The sequence below is a fragment of the Bufo bufo genome, chromosome 3 (genome assembly GCF_905171765.1).
Source record: "Bufo bufo chromosome 3, aBufBuf1.1, whole genome shotgun sequence".
NCBI lineage: Eukaryota > Metazoa > Chordata > Amphibia > Anura > Bufonidae > Bufo > Bufo bufo.
The window spans coordinates 368,995,254-369,013,835 of NC_053391.1; the positions used below are offsets into that span (position 1 = coordinate 368,995,254).

Genomic DNA, 18,582 nt, shown 5'->3' on the forward strand with positions numbered 1-18,582 from the left:
TGTAGTATATGTGTATATCTGTCACCAGGCTGTAGTATATGTGTATATCAGTGTATATCTGTCACCAGGCTGTAGTATATGTGTATATCAGTCACCAGGCTGTAGTATATGTGTATATCTGTCACCAGGCTGTAGTATATGTGTATATCTGTCACCAGGCTGTAGTATATGTGTATATCTGTCACCAGGCTGTAGTATATGTGTATATCTGTCACCAGGCTGTAGTATATGTGTATATCAGTCACCAGGCTGTAGTATATGTGTATATCTGTCACCAGGCTGTAGTATATCTGTCACCAGGAGCGGTATATGTGTATACCTCAGACTGCACACTGTGTATCTCTGTGACCAGCCCTCTCTGCGCCTCACAATAGCTCTATTCTCTCAGGCTGTTCTCATGTAGCTGGAAGCGATTTCAGTTCAAGCCCAATGTTATGACAACGGGTCATCATGTTTACTGAGGGAGGAGCCTGTGCACAATGGGTTAATAAGACCCTGCCTAGGCTGACTGCACCGATTGCCCATACATATGTACATGGCATATACATGGGCGCCGTCCTGTACACGTGATGATGGTCGTGACTACGTGTCTGCTGTCACCTTGTGACTAGATACGTATGGAGCAGGGGCACCTGTCGGGTGGATGAGAGAAACCGAGCTCTGCACACAGCGCCATGAGGGCGGAGGAGGCTCCATAGTCTGGCGCCCATATACCAGCAGCGACCAGACCGGGGCCTCCCGTCCCAGGCTCGGTGTCCCCGGTGTCCCAGGTGTGCCGGGCTCCGCCTCCGGGGCTGGAATGCGGAAGCCCTGGGAGGAGGAGCCCGCAGAGAGGCAGCGGGGAGACACAAGTCAGACAGCCCGGGACACTGGGGGCATCTGGAGCCCCGTGCTGCTATTCCGCGGGGGATTACACCGCTGCCTCGGCACGTGGAGGCTGCAGAAAGGAGCCGCCAGCATCTCACTAGTGCACCAGATGAAGCAGCCTGGCAGCCCCGGTGGCACCATGCCCCCCACCTTCTGAGCCATGTCTACCCAAACCGCCCTCATGCCAGATCGCGACCCCGCGCCCCCCGTCCCCGATCTGGGCGCTTTGGAGCCCAAGAAGAAAAAGCACAAACCTGGCACGTTGCGACGGGCACTGACCTGGCTACGGGGGCGCAAGAAGAAAAAGTCAGAGGTCAAGCAGCCGGAGGGCAAAGGTAAGAGAATTAGATGGAAGGGTAGTGGGCACAGCCTTTATCCATATGCTTTGTACAGTGCCCAGGTTGGTGGTACTATCTTGATATGTAGCCTGTGCCAAGCAAACCTGGGCAATGACTTGTCCTGTATGGACAGTGCTAGAAGTTCTTAGGCTGCAACTGCATCCTGTATAAGTGGTGGAGGTGCCAGGCCTCACTGCCATACCCATGAGAGAGTGCCAGGCCTCCCAGCAGTGTCTGTGCCTGCAGCTGGTGCAGCCAGCCTCATAGTATTTCTATATCATGTAAGCTCAGGGATGGCACTAATGCCAGTGCATGACTCCTGCTTGAACTTGGCGTCGGTTACATCACTACTTTCTTTACGAGTATATAAGTAACCAGTTGGCAGGAAAATGGCGGCGTCCAGCAGTTTTCTGTCAGTGACTTTGCAGATAAGTGTGAGTGATTGTGTAAGAATTACCTGGGCTAGGCACTGACTAACATGACCACCCGCTTCACAGTTACCCTAAAAATCTACAGTATAGGGCACATCTCTGTGTGCCAAGGCTACAGCCGCACACCTGTGAAGAAATGCCACCGAGGGACTCCACCTTTTGTGATGACATTAGGGGTTTGGTGAAATAGTTGTATGTTTCAGCTTCTTTACGCCAAAAGCTGTCACAAATGACCAACATGTCATGCCAGGCATCGTGGGACATTGAAGGGTACAGACCCACAACACAAATATTGGACTCCTTCTTAAAGGGGATTTTTTTGTCAGGTACTTAAAGTGGTTGTCACACTTCAGCAAATGGCATTTATCATGTAGAGAAAGTTAATACAAGGCACTTACTAATGTATTGTGATTGTCCATATTGGCTCCTTTGCTGGTTTGATTCATTTTTCAATCAGATTATACACTGCTCGTTTCCATGGTTACGACCACCCTGCAATCCATCAGCAGTGGCCGTGCTTGCACACTATAGAGCAGGCATCCTCAAACTGCGGCCTTCCAGCTGTTTGTAAAACTACAACTCCCACAATGCCCTGCTGTGGGCTGATACCTGTAGGCTATTCGGGCATGCTGGGAGTTGTAGTTTTGCAACAGCTGGAGGGCCGCAGTTTGAGGATGCCTGCTATAGAGAAAAGCACAAGCCTTTGTGAGTTTTCATGGTCATGGCCACCTGAGAGGCCGGCACTTTTTTCCTATAGTGTGCAAGCACGACCACCACTGCTAGAGTGAGGAAGGGTGGTCGTAACCATGGAAACAAGCAGTGTATAATGTGATGGAAAAATGATTCCAGCCAGCACAGGAGGCAATATGGACAATTACAATACATTAGTAAGTGGCTTGTATTAACTTTCTCTACATGATAAATGCCATGTGCTGAAGTGACACAACCCCTTTAATGCATGCCACCAGTCATTTGAATGGGGTGACCGTTCTGTTTCTTCCATAGGTTGATGATGTCACAGGTTCGCCATTGTGCAGCACTTTAAGTCACTAAGGAGATGTTGCTGCTGCTTACAACTATTGGCTGATCCGTTCATGGGACATTACGCTGCCACTGTCCCTTTCCCACTACTGGGGGTGTTATATAGGTATATACGGTATATTTTTGAAAACCTGACTCCCCCCTAAGGAGTGAAAGTGGGTACTGACAACTTGACAGTAAACCATGGCACTGGCGACTTCCAAGCCTCATAGGTCTTGCTAGGGTGCATATAACATATTATGATGATCTTAAAGGCTCACGTTACTGAGAAGTGTAGACCACCTAAGGCTATATAGGCCCACGTTCAGGCTTGTATGGCGTTATATACAGGCGTGTAGGGTGGGTCATGACATGTGCATTCATACCACTGCGGGATATACATTTTTCTTCAGAAAGCAGTACATTTCCAATACAAAGGCCATTTCCCGCCAAAATGCAAACTTTCGAGCTGTCCTCTTCTGTCAAGTTGCTCTGGGAAAGGTGGATGAGACCAATATGGCTTCCATTTCAGATTTTTAAGATGTCGCCTAGCTTTCCTACACTTGTTGACAGCACGCGTGACTATGCCGAAATATATGGGCAGATTATGTATTACCACCTAGCTAGGCAGACTCGTCATTCACGACTATAGAGATTTTGTAGAAAATGCCTATGAGGACTGTTTTGTCGGCCATTGTGGTGGTCAGCCATCTTTCCTAGTACCAGACATCATTATAATAGGCTATAATTGCTTCCACATTGGTTTCCACCATGTTTTTCTAGTCAGAGATGTAATGTTTAGTAGCCTGCCTGTGTGTGTGTGTGTGTGTGTGTGTGTGTGTGTGTATATATATATATATATATATATATATATATATATATATATATATAATGCATGCTGCCCATTATGTGACTACCAGGATTACTCAGCGTCTGCTCAGTCAGGTGGTCACAGAAGATTCATGGCAGTCATACACAACAGTTCTGTCATGAAACTGTCTTGTCAACACAGTGATGTAGCCTGAGGGTGCTAGCGACGGTGGAGAACATACCATGACATCCTGCTGCCTAGGATATGGCTCTGCGTCCCTGTCCTCACATACAAGTGGCACATATAAGCCATGTCCGTCCTGTAACACGCATGGGATTTTCCACAGATTCCCTCACACCACGCACAGCCGCTTTCCTTCCTGGATATGTCACACACCCATTTTCCCCAGAGCAGTGTTCCACATGCTGGGTGTATCTGAGTGAAATCACAGATCACGGCGCTGGGATATGTCAGCTGGAAGTTTGTTTGCAGGAGTTGTTCCAGAAATCTTCATTTAACTGGATACAACATGTCTTTCATTTCCCATTGTGTGTACTGAGATTGTATAATTACAGTGCGACCTGCCAAACTGAGCACAATATGTTGGCTTGGGTGGGGTTAGCAACAGTCAGCATCTGCTCGGAGCTATTGTTGTCGTACATATAGAGGATATGTGGGATTCCAGGCACAATGTTTAACGCACAAATATGTGCAGGCTCGGACTGGCCCACAGGGGTACAGGTGAATGCCCCGGTGGGGCCCCTGAGCAATGTGGGCCCCTAGTTTCCCACCCCCTGCACAAGTGGCACATAACACAGTAGACTTACTGCACTACATACATATATTCAATGTACAGGACCTCTTATACACAATGCAGCTAAGCTGCAGTCACTGATCATAGTCAGATTCGGACTGGCCCACAGGGGTGCAGGTGAATCCCCATGTGGACCCCTGAGCAAGGTGCGCCCCTAGTCTCCCACCCCCTGCACAAGTGGCACATAACACAGTAGACTTACTGCACTACATACATATATTCAATGTACAGGACCTCTTATACACAATGCAGCTAAGCTGCAGTCACTGATCATAGTCAGATTCGGACTGGCCCACAGGGGTGCAGGTGAATCCCCATGTGGACCCCTGAGCAAGGTGCGCCCCTAGTCTCCCTCCCCCTGCACAAGTGGCACATAACACAGTAGACTTACTGCACTACATACATATATTCAATGTACAGGACCTCTTATACACAATGCAGCTAAGCTGCAGTCACTGATCATAGTCAGACTCGGACTGGCCCACAGGGGTGCAGGTGAATCCCCATGTGGACCCCTGAGCAAGGTGCGCCCCTAGTCTCCCACCCCCTGCACAAGTGGCACATAACACAGTAGACTTACTGCACTACATACATATATTCAATGTACAGGACCTCTTATACACAATGCAGCTAAGCTGCAGTCACTGATCATAGTCAGATTCGGACTGGCCCACAGGGGTGCAGGTGAATCCCCATGTGGACCCCTGAGCAAGGTGCGCCCCTAGTCTCCCACCCCCTGCACAAGTGGCACATAACACAGTAGACTTACTGCACTACATACATATATTCAATGTACAGCACCTCCACCAGCCTATATTCATATAAAAAAAACTTGATAGATTATTAAAGAAACTCCCCAGTTTATTATAGACACGATCAGAGCTGAGATGACTTCTAGGTATAGAGGAAAGCTAGCCAGTGTCCTCTTTTCCAGGACCTACCTTCTAAAAGTTGCTGCAGGGACCCCCATATTCAGTCATCTGGTAGCATCTTGCTGCTATAGGAGCAGGTAATATTTGAAAGTATCCATACGGTGGGACCCCAAAATAAATTTTACTGGTTGGGCCTACCCGGCCTAGGCACCCCAGTCCGGCACTAAATATGTTTAAAATGACTATATTGGTGCCTACTTTGTGCCAGTCTGCCTGAGTTTGTTACGGTGAACATGCCATCGGTTGTGTGGAAAGTTATAGCCTGGAAATTATTGATCCAGCTAGTGATGTGGAATGTGCACAGAGTTGGCTGGCTTGGCTTAGTCAGGAACTAAACTGCAGCTCGTAACATGTTCTGCTAGTCCAAGCACATCCGAACTGCTACTAGAATGCTAAACCTCCTAGAAACACCATCTCTGTGAGAAGATCACTCCACTATCCAGACCAGAATTCTCAGTAACTTCCACCATATTTATAGTATGCATGCTGACCATCATGTTTGAGAAGACCACCACCTGAGAAGACGACGTTTCAAAGCAAATGTAGGTGGTCATCTCAAAGAGGTATCGCTTTAATATGTTTATATGTTCAGGAACATATCATTATGAATTCTTTCTCATCAAAGCCAACCATGTTCCCCTTTGTCATATAACAGCTTGGCGAGAAGAAAATTATACATTTTTGGACTTTGTTTGTCAGTAATGGTCATTTGTGATGCACATTATCATGTACATTGTCTTGATAGCCTAGTTTAAAAGATATGTCTCCCTTAGGAAACTTTTTTTTGCTGTAATACATCTAAAATACAAAATTAGGGAACTGATAATGTCCTACAGTTTTGCGTATACATCTCCTATGCAGACCTATGTATCACCATGGTTGCATACTACAATCAAACCCTGGGTAGTCTGACTCTGCAGTGATAGTCCCTTCAAACCATTCCCAACTTCTGAAGGAATGGTTTCTACAAGACTATCTGCATGGGATACATGGGAGTAAACAAATGGGCACAAAAATGGATGTGCCCTTTAAAGTTCAGCACCTAACAGATGCCCTTCCTCTTTTTGACTGGTACTACAGCCACTAGCCCCATCTACAAATTATACGGCATTGTACACTATAGACCGGGACTGAATAAACCCAAAGCGCCAGCCATCCAAACATCTGGATTTATAATGATGTCTACAGAGGTCTTATTGACTTTTTTCAAAAACGCTCCAAAGCCAAAGTGTTAAAATAAAAAAAAGATACTATACTCAACCCTGAAAGGCTTTTTCTGTGTGTTTGATATTGATGACTTACCCTCAGGATAGATCATCAATATCAGGTCGGTTGAGGTCCGATACCGGCACCCCCCTGATCAACTGTTTAAAGAGGCCACAGCCCTTCAGTGAACTTACCAAGCACAACACTGTCCATTGCATAGCTGCTGTGCTTGGTATTCACTTGGATAGATCTGAGCTGCACCTAGATCATGTGACTGATGAATGTGATGTCACTAGCCTAGGAAGAGGCCGCAGCACTTGCCTCTGGAAACAGGTGATGGCAGTCAGACCAGTCTGTATATACACATCCGTAGCAGTGACGATGTAGTTGTGACCACTGCAACCAGTCACTGGTCTCAGCGGTATAAAGCTCAAGACCTCTAAGGCTAGTGATTGGCTGTAGCGGTCACATGCTGCATACAGCTATGTCACTGCTGCTGCCTGTAAACACAGACTGGAGTTGAGGTCCAGAGCTGCAGCTCTGGAAATGGTGGGAATTGATACCACTACTCGGAACCCTGCCTTCTGAAATCCCCACCACATTATTAGACTTCCCAGGAATTCCTTCCTATCTGGTGTCGCGATCAGCCATTGCGATGGGTCACACGCTGTACAAGGACATGTCCTTCTGACTCAGCTGTCTTTGTGGTTGGGAGAGGAAAACACAGTAGGCATAACCTTGTTAATTGTAACTACAGAGTGACGTAATAATGTTTGGACATCTGACATTGTTTACATGGCAGATTGTACCGTCCTCAACAAAAACCACAAGCATACCAGGTCTTATGGGACCAGATACCTGCATATTAAACTTACTTGTCTTACCAGCATGTAGACCAACATCTTCATCATCTTGGTTCTCTAGTTAATATTTAGGAGCAATGTCTTTGTAGTCATTATATATAAATGTGTAGGTTCAGGTCAACCATTGCTGAGTCCCCCATCATTCAAGAAAAAGGAACGGCGCATCTGCTTCTTCATTGGTGCATCTTTTAAAGGGTTTTTCTGGGATTTTTAACTGATGACCTATCCTTTGGATAGATCATCGGTATCTGATCGTTGAGGGTCCTATAACCAGGAACCCCTCCGATCAGCAGTTTGAGAAGGCAACCTCCGGCACTCCAGCTGTTGTGAAACTACAACTCCCAGCATGCATACTTGCTCTACTCTTCTAAGAACTCTCAGAAATTAATAGAGCATGCTGAGAATTGTAGTTTCACAGCAGCTGGAGTGCCGAAGGTCGCTGATCCCCGGCCCAGACTATGTGATGTCATGTTCATCAGTCACATGGCCTAGATGCAGCTCGGCCCCATTGAAGCTCTGTGCTTGGTGAGCCGCCGCAGTGCTACTGCAACCATCGGTGCCATCACAAACGGTATCTGTCTCCCACCATTTAGATAGTGATGATCTATCCAGAGGATTGATCATCGGTAAAAAAGTCTCGGAAAACCCCTTTAACATACACAATGTTGCAGTGTGGCCACTGATAGCAGCAGAGATTGCTAATATGTTCATTCATGCTCATTGCGCTCCGCTATTTTTGGAAGTCTCATAGCGGTGATTGGAGAGTGCATACCAACTCTACAATCACTTCACAGGTCCCCTACCGGAGATAGGAGTGGGTCACAGAGGACATTGATGGCATATCCTAGCAATATGCCATCTCTCTGAGATGGGAAAAACCTCAATTGTGGGTCAACTATTTAAAGGCTTCTTTAACCCCTTAGTGACCACCCATGCTCTTCTTTTTTTTTTTTTTTTACGGCGGTCACTAAGGAGCGGCCCAGTCTAGGGAGTCTGGGTCTCCCTGCTCTAACAGCCAGGATCGGCAGGAGTGCCGATCCGAGCTGTTTAACACTTTACATGCCGCTGGCAATGGCGCCCGCCGCATGTAAAGTACTGACAGAGGGAGCGCTCTCTGTCTCCCATCGGCACCTCGCAAATGCGATCGCGGGGTGCCGATGTGTGTGAAGGCTGGCTGGGGTCTCGTGGAGGCCCCAGACCAGCCTTTAGTAATTTCCAGCAGGCTGCGCCTCTCTGGCGCAGCCTGCTGGTCAATGTCAGAATAGCACTGATATTAAAATGCAATGCACTATAGGGATAATGCATTGCATTTTAAAATCAATCAGAATATTGTCTGTTATAGTCCCCTTGTGGGACTATTAAGTGGTAAAAAAAACCACACACATTTATGCAATAAAAAAATCCCATAAAAAAAAATTACGCTTTTTTTCCATTAAAAATACGCTTTTCAATGAAAAAAAATGCAAAAAAAATGTTTGGTATAGTCATGTCCGTAATGACCCGGACTACATAAATATCACGTAAATTATCCTCTATGGTGAACGCCGTAAAAAATAAATAAAAAAACCCAGGCAGAATTGCAAATTTATTCTTAGTTGCCACCGAAAAAACATAATAACAAGCGATCAAAAATCACCATTTACTCCAAAATGCTACCAATAAAAAATACAAGTTGTCCCACAAAAATCAAGCCCTCGCACAACTCCATAGAAAGAAAAAAAAAAAGTTATGGGTCTTGGGAAGCGGCAATGCAAAAACATTATTTTTTTTTTAAAGTAGTAAAACCGAAAAAAAAGCTATATGTATTTGGTATCTCTGTAATCATAGTGACCCAGAGAATAAAGATAATGTTATTTATACTGAAAAATGAACGCCATAAAATGTATAATGTAAAAACGCAGTGACAGTATTGCTGTTTTTCCCATCTCCCTCCCAGAAAGAGTTAATAAGTTAATCAGAAAGTTATGTGTACCCCAAAATGGCGCCATTAAAAACTACAACTTGTCCTGCAAAAAACAAGCCCGCATAAAGCTATATGGACGAAAAAATAAAAAAGTTATAGCTCTTGGAACTCGACGATGAAAAAAGGAAGAAAAACGCTTGGTCAGTAAGGCCCAAAACAGGCCGATCACTAAGGGGTTAAAGGGGTGTTCTGGGAGTTTTATACAGATGACCTAGGTCATTAGTATGTGAACGGTGGGGGTCTTACACCTGGGACCCCAGCCGATCAGCTGTTTGAGAAGGCAGCTTTCCCCAGGCCAGTGATGACACGTTCATGTGCCCTAGGAGCAGCAATAGGGCTGAGGTGCAATACCAAACACAGCCCCTATACAATGTACGGCGCTGTGCTTGGTGAGCTGTGAGAAGCACCGCTGCCTTCTCAAAACAGCTGATAGACGGGGGTCCCGGTTGTCGGATCCCCATTGGTAAAAATAATTCTGGAAAACCCTTTTAAGGATGCTATTCTGGACTATCTCAAGATTAACCCCTTAAGGACATAGGACGTACCGGTACGCCCTATTTCCTGAGTCCTTAAGGACACAGGACGTACCGGTACGTCCTGACTTAAAATCTGTATTCCGGCGCCCGAGGGGTTAAACGGAACGGGATTTCGGCTGAAATCCTTCAGCCGGCATCCTGTGACAACGCCAGGGGGGGTCATGTGACCCCCCCGTGTCGGCGATCGCAGCAAACCGCAGGTCAATTCAGACCTGCGGTTTGCTGCGCTTTTTGCAGTTTCTGATCCCCGCGGTCCCTGACCGCGGCGATCAGAAACTTTAGAGTGGCTAAAATCTATATTTTTCACCCCCCCCTGCACCCCTGCATGATTTGATGCCGGCGGGTGGTGCGGGGGGGGGGGGGGTGTCGCATGCGGTGGGGGCGTTGCGGGAGGCGGGCAGTGCGGCAGGCGGGATCGCGATCCCCCGCCCGCCTCCCCATGAATGATCGTTGGCTTCTAGTGGGTATACCAGGGTGCCAGCACATTGCTGGCACCCTGGTATAAACGGCTGACATCTGTGCAGATGTCAGCCGTTTAACCCTTTCCATACCGCGGTCCGTACGGACCGCTGTATGGAAAAAGTTAACTGTCATCGGTCAGGGAGCTCCCTCCCTCTCCATCGGGGGGCTGCTGTGCCTTTGCAGCCCCCCGATGGAGAGGGAGAGAGCCCCCAGAGAGCCCCCCTCAGCCCTGTGCTTACCCTTCCCCGTCTGCGAAGTTCTGAGCAGACGGGGAGGGTTCCCATGGCAACAGGACGCCTGCTCAGGCGTCCTGCTGTCCATGGTGCTGAACAGATCTATGCTGAAAGCATAGATCTGTTCAGTGTAAGTAAAATACAGTACAGAACAATATATATTGTACTGTACTGTATTATACAGACATCAGACCCACTGGATCTTCAAGAACCAAGCGGGTCTGGGTCAAAAAAATGTAAAAAAAAGTGAAAAAAGTTAAGATAAAAAAAAATAACATTTATCACTGAATAAAAATTAAAAAAATAAAATAAACTACACATATTAGGTATCGCCGCGTCCGTAACGACCTGATCTATAAAATGGTCATGTTACTTTCCCCGCACGGTGAACGTCATAAAAATAAAAAAATAAAAACTATGAGAAAATTGAAATTTTGCCCACCTTACTTCCCAAAAAAGGTAATAAAAGTGATCAAAAAAGTCGCATGTACGCCAAAATAGTGCCAATCAAACCGTCATCTCATCCCGCAAAAAATGAGACCCTACTCAAGATAATCGCCCAAAAGCTGAAAAAACTATGGCTCTTAGACTATGGAAACACTAAAACATGATTTTTTTTTGTTTCAAAAATGAAATCATTGTGTAAAACTTACATAAATAAAAAAAAGTATACATATTAGGTATCGCCGCGTCCGTATCAACCGGCTCTATAAAAATATCACATGACCTAACCCCTCAGATGACCACCGTAAAAAAATAAAAATAAAAACAGTGTAAAAAAAAGCCATTTTTTGCCATCTTACGTCACAAAAAGTGTAATAGCAAGCGATCAAAAAGTCATATGCACCCCAAAATAGTGCCAATCAAACCGTCATCTCATCCCGCAAAAAATGAGACCCTACTCAAGATAATCGCCCAAAAACTGAAAAAACTATGGCTCTTAGACTATGGAGACACTAAAACATTTTTTTGGTTTTAAAAATGAAGTTATTGTATAAAACTTCCATAAATAAAAAAAATGTATACATATTAGGTACCGCCGCATCCGTGACAACCTGCTCTATAAAATTACCACATGATCTAACCTGTCAGATGAATGTTGTAAATAACAAAAAAAAAAAACGTGCCAAAAAAGCTATTTCTTGTTACCTTGCTGCACAAAAAGTGTAATATAGAGCAACCAAAAATCATATGTACCCTAAACTAGTACCAACAAAACTGCCACCCTATCCCGTAGTTTCTAAAATGGAGTCACTTTTTTGGAGTTTCCACTCTAGGGGTGCATCAGGGGGGCTTCAAATGGGACATGGTGTCAAAAAAACAGTCCAGCAAAACCTGCCTTCCAAAAACCGTATGGCATTCCTTTCCTTCTGCGCCCTGCCGTGTGCCCGTACAGCGGTTTACGAACACATATGGGGTGTTTCTGTAAACTACAGAATCAGGGCCATAAATAATGAGTTTTGTTTGGCTGTTAACCCTTGCTTTGTAACTGGAAAAAAAATATTAAAATGGAAAATCTGCCAAAAATTTGAAATTTTGAAATTGTGTCTCTATTTTCCATTAAATCTTGTGCAACACCTAAAGGGTTAACAACGTTTGTAAAATCAGTTTTGAATACCTTGAAGGGTGTAGTTTCTTAGATGGGGTCACTTTTATGGAGTTTCTACTCTAGGGGTGCATCAGGGGGGCTTCAAATGGGACATGGTGTCAAAAAAACAGTCCAGCAAAATCAGCCTTCCAAAAACCAAACGGCGCACCTTTCACTCTGCGCCCCGCTGTGTGGCCGTACAGTAGTTTACGGCCACATATGGGGTGTTTATGTAAACAGCAGAGTCAGGGCAATAAAGATACAGTCTTGTTTGGCTGTTAACCCTTGCTTTGTTAGTGGAAAAAATGGGTTAAAATTTAAAATTAGGCAAAAAAATGAAATTCTCAAATTTCATCCCCATTTGCCAATAACTCTTGTGCAACACCTAAAGGGTTAACGACGTATGTAAAATCAGTTTTGAATACCTTGAGGGGTGTAGTTTCTTAGATGGGGTCACTTTTAGGGAGTTTCTCCTCTAGGGGTGCATCAGGGGGCTTCAAATGGGACATGGTGTCAAAAAACCAGTCCATAAAAATCAGCCCTCCAAAAACAAAACGGCGCACCTTTCACTCTACGCCCTACTGTGTGCCCGTACAGTAGTTTACGGCCACATATGGGGTGTTTCTGTAAACGGCAGAGTCAGGGCAATAAAGATACAATCTTGTTTGGCTGTTAACCCTTGCTTTGTTAGTGGAAAAAATGTGTTAAAATGAAAAATTTGACAAAAAAATTTAATTCTCAAATTTCCTCCCCATTTGCCAATAACTCTTGTGCAACACCTAAAGGGTTAATAATGTATGCAAAATCAGTTTTGAATACCTTGAGGGGTGTAGTTTCTTAGATGGGGTCATTTTTGGGTGGTTTCTATTATGTAAGCCTCGCAAATCGACTTCAGACCTGAACTGGTCCCTAAAAATTGAGTTTTTGTAAATTTCTGAAAAATTTCAAGATTTGCTTCTAAACTTCTAAGCCTTATAACATCCCCAAAAAATAAAATATCATTCCCAAAACAACGCAAACATGAAGTAGACATATGGGGAATGTAAAGTCATCACAATTTTTTGGGGTATTACTATGTATTACAGAAGTAGAGAAACTGAAACTTTGAAATTTGCAAATTTTTCCAAATTTTTGGTAAATTAGGTATTTTTTTGTGCAAAAAAAAAAATTTTTTTTGACTTCATTTTACCAGTGTCATGAAGTACAATATGTGACGAAAAAACAATCTCAGAACGGCCTGGATAAGTCAAAGCGTTTTAAAGTTATTAGCACTTAAAGTGACACTGGTCAGATTTCCAAAAAATGGCCTGGTCCTTAAGGTGAAAATGAGCCCGGTCCTTAAGGGGTTAATAGCCTTATAACACAATATGACCATCACTGTATAAGGGATTGGGCCGGTCAAACTACTTTCACACCTTCGGTGTGCAGCATTTTGTATCTGGCCGGTTCTCCACTTGCCTACCGGAATGCGTACAGATCTCCACTGGACCCCATTATATTACTGGAGTTGGCAGACATTCCGTCCGCATCCGGCAGCACCGGAATTCAAACCGGAGGTGTGAAAGTAGCCTAATCTGATCAACTTCCAGATAGGACTAGGATAATGTTGTGGTCGTTGTGTATCTGGACTTTTCAAAGAAACGTGTAACTATGCCGCATAAAAAATAAATGCTGGGACTGTGGAGAATATTTGTACATGGTTCGGTGATAGAAAACAAGGTAGTTATTAATAACACAGCCTTAGATTGGATCACAGTCACCAGTGGGGTGCCGCAGAGGTGAGTACTGTACCCTCCTCTTTTCAGTATGTTAATGACCTTGTAGAATGCTTACATAGTAATTATAATATTTTAGATCAAAGTAAGGCTTCATGCATTCTCAAATTGCGGATCTGCAAAACAGGGATACTGGTCGTGTGCCGTCCACATTTTCTTGTCCTGCACATTCCACCCTATGTTAAAAATACCTATTCTTGTCTGCAAAACGGACAAGAATAGTACATGTTCCATCTTTTTCAGGGATGGTGGAACAGTCATACGGATGCGGACAGCACACGTTCTTCTGTCTGACCTTTTTTTTTGGCCCCGTTTAAAAAAAACGGGTCAACATCAATCTGCAAAACATGCGGATTGGATGCGGACAAAAAGTATGGTTGTGTGCATGAGGCCTAATCAGCACAGAGGAGGATGATCTAACAGAAGAGAGATTTTGGGAAGCTGGAGGGTTGGGCGAGGAAATGGCAAATGAAGTTCAATGTGGATAAATGTAAGGTACAAAGTGTACAATTATAATAGCGGTAGATATACACCAGCACTCCCAGTTCTTATCACCCAAACAATCCAGATCTCCCAGTCTCCAGGGTGCTCAGCAATAAAATAGCAGATAAAATGTACCACTGCGCTCACCAGTCCATAAAATATATTTCCTCTATTTAATCATCAGCATAGCAAGGTGGATACAAAGCTGTGGACTATAGACTGGTTCACTTCCTGGTCCCTGGAGTTCCTCCACAGTACGCCTGCTCTTATTAAAAGTGGGAGGGTAACTCCCATCCTCCACAATCAAAAACAACAAACAGGGGTATCAAACATAAGAACTTGGAATGTATATTATTATTCCTTGTACCATACTGAGCAATAATCTCTTCATAAAAAGCACTTAAAGGGAACCTGCCACTATGAAAATGCTATATAAGTTACAGGCGGCATGTTATAGAGCAGGAAAAGATGAGCAGATTGATATATAGTTTTGTGGTAAAAGGTTCAGTATAACTTGTAATTTATACATTTCAATTCCTTCTTATCTGGGCTTTGAAGTCAAGCAGGCGGTCCTATCAGTGATTGACAGGTATCTCTGTATACACAGTCATAGAGGGAAGGCTAGAAGCAGAATTTACATTAATAAAATAAAAGTTTTACTGAGTCTTTTTCTATAAAACCATATATTAATCTGCTCAGCTCCTCCTGCTCTGTAACATGATGTCTGCAGCTCAGACACCATGTTCAACGTGACAGCTTCCCTTTAAATTATTACGTTCATTCAAACCCAGTAGTCTCAGGGCCTCACATCTATTGGTCCAAATAGCCTCTCTTTGATATGTCTGTCCGCTCTTTCCGAACCAGTAAAAGACATGTCTCATACATGTACTTTACAAAAATGTTCAGTAGCCCTAGGACATCCTTTTTTTGTATGTAAAGAGCGAGAATGCTCTTGTAATCTATTATATAGTGGTCTAATTGTGTTGCCGATGTAGTAAAACCCACATGGGCAAAACAATACACAGATCACAAATTCTGATCTGTATGTAATAAAGTTCTGTACTGTATGTAATACAGAACTGAACTTAAAGGGGTATTCCCATCTGGGACAATGGAGGCATATCGGTAGGATATGTCCCCATTGTCTGATAGGAACGGGTCCCACCTCTGGAACCCACACCTACACCGAGAACAGAGTGGGAAAGGTGGTGGCCAGAGGACACCGGGTTTCACCGGGTCCGGCCACCACCAAGTGCTGTCCCCATCGTACTGAATTGGAGTGCACCACACTTGTGCGGCCACCGCTTTCATTCATTTCTATGGGGCCCGACGGAAAAAGCCGAGCTAGCGCTCGCCTATTTTCGGCGGCCCCAAAGAAATGAATGGAGGGCAGCTGCGCATGCGCAGTGCGCCCTCCACAACTTTCGGGCCTCCGTTCTCAGTGTAGGTCCAGGTCCCACCGCTGTACCCCTTTAAGGTTTTTTGTTATTGCGTTGAAGGAGAGCATGGACAATTTCCATTCAAAAACATTGCACCTGCACTAAATTCTCAACATTGGAAGATCACATGGCAGATGTCGTGTATTTGAGCGGAGAAGGCTGATTGATGTGTCTGGAGTTATTATTGCCTGGTCACATGACCCTCTATCAACGGCTATTTTATGGACAGGTCTCCTGTGTGGACAGCACGGAAAATTTGCCCAACAAGGTGACATGACATATGTACAAGGTGACATGACATATAGCACACAGCATAGAAAATCAACCAAGGCTATGTTACGAAGTGTCATATAGTCACCAACCATACACATTGGTCACAAGTAGCCAGAAAGTGACCAACCCCTTCAACTTTACTGACCAATGCCAGGCAGCTGCTGCTAAGGCAAATTAAGTAACAGGATGCATCAAAAGAAACGCTGATGCTCATGACTGGAAGATGGTTTTGCCTCTAGACAGACCACACATGGAATAATATGAACAATTCTGGGCACCTGTAAATATTGCAGTTTACGGGAACTAGAGTGCTGGAGAAGATGGGGTGCTGATCCAGGAATCTATTCTGGTTGCCATATGTGAAGTTGGGGTAGAATTTTTCTTGCACTTGACATCTGGATCAACACGGTAGGAATATAGGTTGGACCTGTGTCGTTTTCCAACCTTATCTACTATGTAACAATGTGAAATACTGTTCTGGGCATCATACAATATATTCAGATGCTTAAAAATCAGCTCTTGAAGTTCTTGTTTTTTCTGCACTTTTTTTTGTTACGCATTCCAGTGAATTCCTTTGGAAGCGTCTATCGTACCATCCCCACGGATTATGGAATGCAGCCCTAGGCTATGAAAGGAGAGGTATGAGCAGGTTTTCTTAGAGTCTTCGACTTTTATAGGAAAAGTAGTGCAAAGCCGAAGCAGATGCATCACTTTGCACTTGTTTGTAATGCATACGGTTTTTACTGCAGAAACGCAGCAGCGGATTTTTTGGCTGGATTTTCAGTCACTTGTGACCCCAGTCTTAGGGCTCATGCATACGACCATATGTATTTTACGGTCCTCAAAAAACCGCAAAAAATACGTATGGCGTCCGTGTGCATTTCATATTTTCTGGAACAGAACAGCTGGCCCCTAATTGAACAGTACTATCCTTGTCCGTAATGCGGACAATAAGAGGACATGTTCTATTTTTTTGCGGAACAGAAATACAGAAACGGAATGTACACAAAGTAACGTCCGTTGTTTTTTTGTGGACCCATTGAAATGAATGGTTCCGCATACGGTCCACACAAAAAACGGAATGGACACGGAAAGAAAATAGGTTTGTGTGTATGTGCCCTAATGGCCCCTTGCAGACAAGCGTGTCCGGATTAGGTCCAGATGCCTTGCAGATGCGTTCAGTGAAAACGCGTAAGCAAGTCCATTCAGTTTTGTTTGCGATCGCATTCAGTTGTTCATTTTTTATCGCATGGGTGCAATGCAATTTAATGCGTTTTTCACGCGCGTGATAAAAAACCTGAATGTTTACAAACAACATCTCTTAGCAGCCATCTGTGAAAAACGCATCACATCCGCACTTGCGATACGATTTTCACGCAGCCCCATTCACTTCTATGGGGCCAGCGTTGCGTGAAAATAGAATATAGAACATGCTGCGATTTTCATGCAACACACAATTGATGCGTGAAAACCAGCGCACATGTACACAGCCCCATTGAAATGAATAGGTCCGGATTCCGTGCGGGTGGAATGCGTTCGCATCACGCATTGCACCCACATTGAATACTCGCTTGTGTGAAAGGGGCCTAATTGTCAGTTTTCCTAGAGCTCAGCTCCAGGAGGGGTGGACACTAGCTGCTATCATGTCACCCAAACACAGAGATGCATAAAAAGTTGCAAATTCTGATGCAAATATGTGACCAATAGCGGCGTAGAACTTTAATAAATGTGCCCAATTGTCTTTCTGTAGCAGCCAGCACAGAGAGATAAAACTCCCATATAGATAGGTAATCCATTTTAACCACCTCCGGACCGCCTAACGCAGGATCGCGTTCCGGAGGTGGCAGCCCTGCGCAGAGTCACGCATATATGCGTCATCTCGCGAAGGCCGAGATTTCCTGTGAACGCGCGCACACAGGCGCGCGCGCTCACAGGAACGGAAGGTAAGAGAGTTGATCTCCAGCCTGCCAGCGGCGATCGTTCGCTGGCAGGCTGGAGATGTGTTTTTTTTTAACCCCTAACAGGTATATTAGACGCTGTTTTGATAACAGCGTCTAATATACCTGCTACCTGGTCCTCTGGTGGTCCCCTTTGTTTGGATCGACCACCAGAGGACACAGGCAGCTCAGTAAAGTAGCACCAAGCACCACTACACTACACTACACCCCCCCCCCCCGTCACTTATTAACCCCTTATTAGCCCCTGATCACCCCATATAGACTCCCTGATCACCCCCCTGTCATTGATTACCCCCCTGTCATTGATCAACCCCCTGTAAAGCTCCATTCAGACGTCCGCATGATTTTTACGGATCCACTGATAGATGGATCGGATCCGCAAAACGCATCCGGACGTCTGAATGAAGCCTTACAGGGGCATGATCAATGACTGTGGTGATCACCCCATATAGACTCCCTGATCACCCCCCTGTCATTGATTACCCCCCTGTAAAGCTCCATTCAGATGTCCGCATGATTTTTACGGATGCACTGATAGATGGATCGGATCCGCAAAACGCATCCGGACGTCTGAATGAAGCCTTACAGGG

At 44.8% G+C, this 18,582-nt stretch overlaps 1 protein-coding gene across 1 annotated transcript in view; it reads left to right on the forward strand.

Annotated features, from left to right (window-relative positions):
- The first annotated feature begins 537 nt into the window (after positions 1 to 537).
- Positions 538 to 18,582, forward strand: part of KIAA1522 (KIAA1522 ortholog) — a 65,711-nt gene continuing 47,666 nt past the window's right edge. The window contains exon 1 of the mRNA XM_040424586.1: positions 538 to 1,202. Within this exon, the coding sequence (XP_040280520.1) occupies positions 1,028 to 1,202 (175 nt within the window). The 5' untranslated portion in view covers positions 538 to 1,027. The remainder of the gene's footprint in view (positions 1,203 to 18,582) is intronic.